The sequence below is a fragment of the Mus pahari genome, chromosome 1 (assembly GCF_900095145.1).
Source record: "Mus pahari chromosome 1, PAHARI_EIJ_v1.1, whole genome shotgun sequence".
NCBI classification, from domain to species: Eukaryota; Metazoa; Chordata; class Mammalia; order Rodentia; family Muridae; genus Mus; species Mus pahari.
The window spans coordinates 148,339,608-148,343,240 of record NC_034590.1 but is presented as its reverse complement, the minus strand read 5'-3'; the positions used below and the strand labels follow the sequence as shown (position 1 = coordinate 148,343,240).

The 3,633-nt window shown below is 37.7% G+C and overlaps 1 protein-coding gene across 1 annotated transcript in view; it reads right to left on the bottom strand.

The window, feature by feature from the left end:
* Nucleotides 1-3,633, bottom strand: part of Btaf1 (B-TFIID TATA-box binding protein associated factor 1) — an 87,361-nt gene that overhangs the window by 37,606 nt on the left and 46,122 nt on the right. Inside the window, exon 14 of the mRNA XM_021194493.2 lies at nucleotides 943-1,063. Within this exon, the coding sequence (XP_021050152.1) occupies nucleotides 943-1,063 (121 nt within the window). The remainder of the gene's footprint in view (nucleotides 1-942; nucleotides 1,064-3,633) is intronic.

Here is a 3,633-nt window from a genome sequence, read left to right as displayed (position 1 = left end):
TTTCTGAGTTCGAGGCCAGCCTGGTCTACAAAGTGAGTTCCAGGACAGCCAGGGCTACGCAGAGAAACCCTGTCTCAAAAAACCAAAAAATAAAAAATAAAAAAAATAAAAAAATAAAGGGGGTTGCAGTGAGATAATTTATCAGGTAAATGTGCTTGATGAGTGGATCCCTAGAATCCACCTGGCAAAAGGAAAGAGTCAACTCCTACAAGTTTCCCCCTGACCTTCATGTGTGTGCCACACCCACATACATAAAACTAGATACATGAGTGAGTGAATGAATGAATGAATATAAAACAAAAATCAAACAGCTGAGGAGACAGCTCAGTCAGCAAAATGTTTATCTTGTAAGCACCCAAACCAGTTTGATACCCAGAATCTACAATGAAAAGGAAGAAAGGCAGGGTGGAGTGGTGGGGGCTAGAGAGGCAGCAGAGAGGGTTGTCAGGGTGGGGAGGTAGCACACACCTCTAAACCCAGCACTCAGGAGGCAGACAGGCAGATCTGAGTTCTAGAACAGCCTGGTCTACAGAGTGATTTCCAGGGCAGCAAAAGCTACTCAGAGACACCCTGTCTCAATAGAAGAAAGGAAAAAAAGAAAGAAAGAAAAGAAAAGAGACAACAAAAAACAAACCAACAAGAAAACCTGGGGCTAGGAATGAGGAGGTTGCTCAGTCAAGAATGGTCAAGAGCATTTGCTGAATTTGTACAGGACCCAGGTTCAGTTCCCACTGCCCACATCAAATGGTTCACAACCACTTGTAACTCCAACTCCAGGGATCTTCTGGCCTCTGGAGCAACAGACACACACGGTGCACATAATGAACGTATGCAAGCATTCTGATCTTTTGATATATAGCAAAAAAAGGAAGCAATGATCTGGCCTGTCTTATAAAATTTACAAAAGCTTTGAGGTTACTATTTATAATTATCAGTTCTTACCTGATCCTGTGTTGATAATAATGTAAAGAGAGTTTCCAATGCTGCTCTTCGAACTGAAGATATAGTGTGATGCAAAAATGGCCAGACACGTGGGACTAAAACTGTGAGTGACTGCTGAATACTAATGAAGAAGAAACAAATTAATCTTATTCATTTTCTCTTGAAAATCCATAGATATGTTATCTAATATATGTTGTATGGACCTAATCATGTTGACATGGCTTTTTAATAAATTAAAAATGATCCAATTTTCATGAGCATTCACTTACATTCTCAAAAATGTTATTATAATGCAAAAAGACAGAAAAATGTAGCCAATAAAGGGTAGAGACTGAATATAAAGTTTCTCTATAGCACTAATGCCATAAATACCCTCATCAAGTTAGAACTTTCCAATATATCTGCACTTTCCTTCCTAGGAAAATGGGATCTTTATCTTAGCTACACAATCAAGTTTGCATAACTGTTTTCCATTCGAGGGTTAACCTCAATGCGCAGCTAATCATAGTTTATATTAATCTTCAGGCCACCTCAAATGGCAAGCAACAAAGAGGCAAAAGCAGTTTTGAAGTTTGTTATCCCAGTTTAGCATTTACTCTATTAGGAAGACTCACTTTTCTTCCTTCTCAGGTAAGACTTTAAATGGAGGAAGATACAAAGCCAAATCTGGGCTAACTTGAATCATAGTACTTCTGCCACATTCAGGAACCATTTTATAAAGGTAGCCCAAGTTAGGAGTCATTTGTAAGAAGTATTTGAACTATATCCTTCAACAGAAAACAGGCGAAACCAGGCACACAAGGTCCTGTCACCTGCCTCCCTCCCCTCATCCCAGGAGTTTCCCTCAAGGCTATTTTCATCACCTGCAGGTAAAACTTCCTGTGTTTAGTTCTTTAAGTTCATTTTTAAAGTTCCAATTTAAATACATGCACATATAAACATTAAGAAATTCAGAATACATAAAACCATGACAATAAAGACTTGTTAATAGTGTAATTGTTCATGCACCACAAGACATGCTGCATTTCTTCTTGCATAAGCTGCAAAGTATCTGCCAATTGCCACAACATATGAAACTTTTTTTTTTTTTTTGGCTTTTCAAGACAGGGTTTCTCGTGTACTCTGGCTATCCTGGAACTAACTCTGTAGACCAGGCTGGACTCAAAACTCACAGATCTGCCTGCCTCTGCCGCCAAGTGCCAGAATTAAAGGATTGTGACACCACTGCACAGCTGAAGCAATTTTTCTAATCAGGCAATTTTGAAATAAAACGGATGGAAAACTATATTATTTCACATTGGATTATCAGATATTTTACTACATTGCATAATTTTCTTACATTAAGTGTATTTCATTATTTTATGTATTTGGATGTTCTGCCTGTGAGGATGTCCATGCATTAACATGCATGCAGTGCACTGGATGCCCTGGAGCTATAATTACAGATGGCGGTGAGCTGTCATTCCTGGCATCTGGATCCTCTGGAACAACAACCAGTGCTCCTACCTGGTGAGATCTCTTCAGCCCTGTATTATTTAGTTTTCTTTGTACCACCTACTAAGGTCCACAGGCTAAATAAATCTATAGACTTTCCTTTACTTCCTTTTTACATGGAAGTTTTACTAGAACACATCCCTCTATACTGGCAGTTTCGTGGATACAGTAACACTGTGGAACAGTTTCATCTACAACTGGCTTACAACCCCAAAATGTTCATTATTTAGGTATTCAATGAGATTTACTTAAACCTCTAGTTTGAAGCAATTTGAAGCCCCTTTGACTTTCAAGCTTGGGAGAATTGCCACATGAACCCGTTTAGTCCCTGTGTATTGTATTAGTAATAGAAGCTGTCAAAGTGGGAAGCCCTACATAGGCACTGCCGCTTCACTTGCTGCCTTCTGTAGGCACTCACTTGCGTTCCTACTTGCACGCTGTTTTACCAGCCTAAATTCTCACTAAATAGTACTGGCTGGTAATATATGAACAATATGCTTTTTATATATATTTGAACTTCACTGAAATACTCATTCATACAGCCAGAAGTTGCTTTAAAATCATAATCATAGGAACATTCACTGAATAACCTCAGTAGGATAGAACTACAATTTCCTCATTCATTTACTAAGCTGTGTGACATTTCTTCTGCATCTTTGTGGATACTATTAATAGAAACAATTAGCAGCATTCTGGCATGTCACTCAGATGGGACACTCCTGACTCTCACACCAGTGTTAGCACTGAGAAGCCATAACAGTTTAAACAGTGTTTCTGTCTTCACTGAATCCTGTCCTTAATATTTTATAGTTCATCATTACCTGTTATCTTCCTGACTAGTAATTTCTGAAATTAAGAACTGAAGAAATAAACATTACACAGAAAAAAATTCACAGAAAGGGAAAATCTTGTGAAATATAAAACCAAAGTCAAATTTTGAAAATCTATATTATGAGGCCAGCACTGTAGATAATATATATTCATTTTAAAGTATCTATTTTAGATCCACAAGATAAAGAACTATAAAGCTATAGCCCAAGGAAAGAAAAATAAGCCAGGCATGGTGGCACACGACTTTAATACCTGCACTTGGGAGTCAGAGGAAAGAAAAGAAAAGAAAAGAAAAGAAAAGAAAAGAAAAGAAAAGAAAAGAAAAGAAAAGAAAAGAAAAGAAAAGAAAAGAAAAGAAAAGAAAAG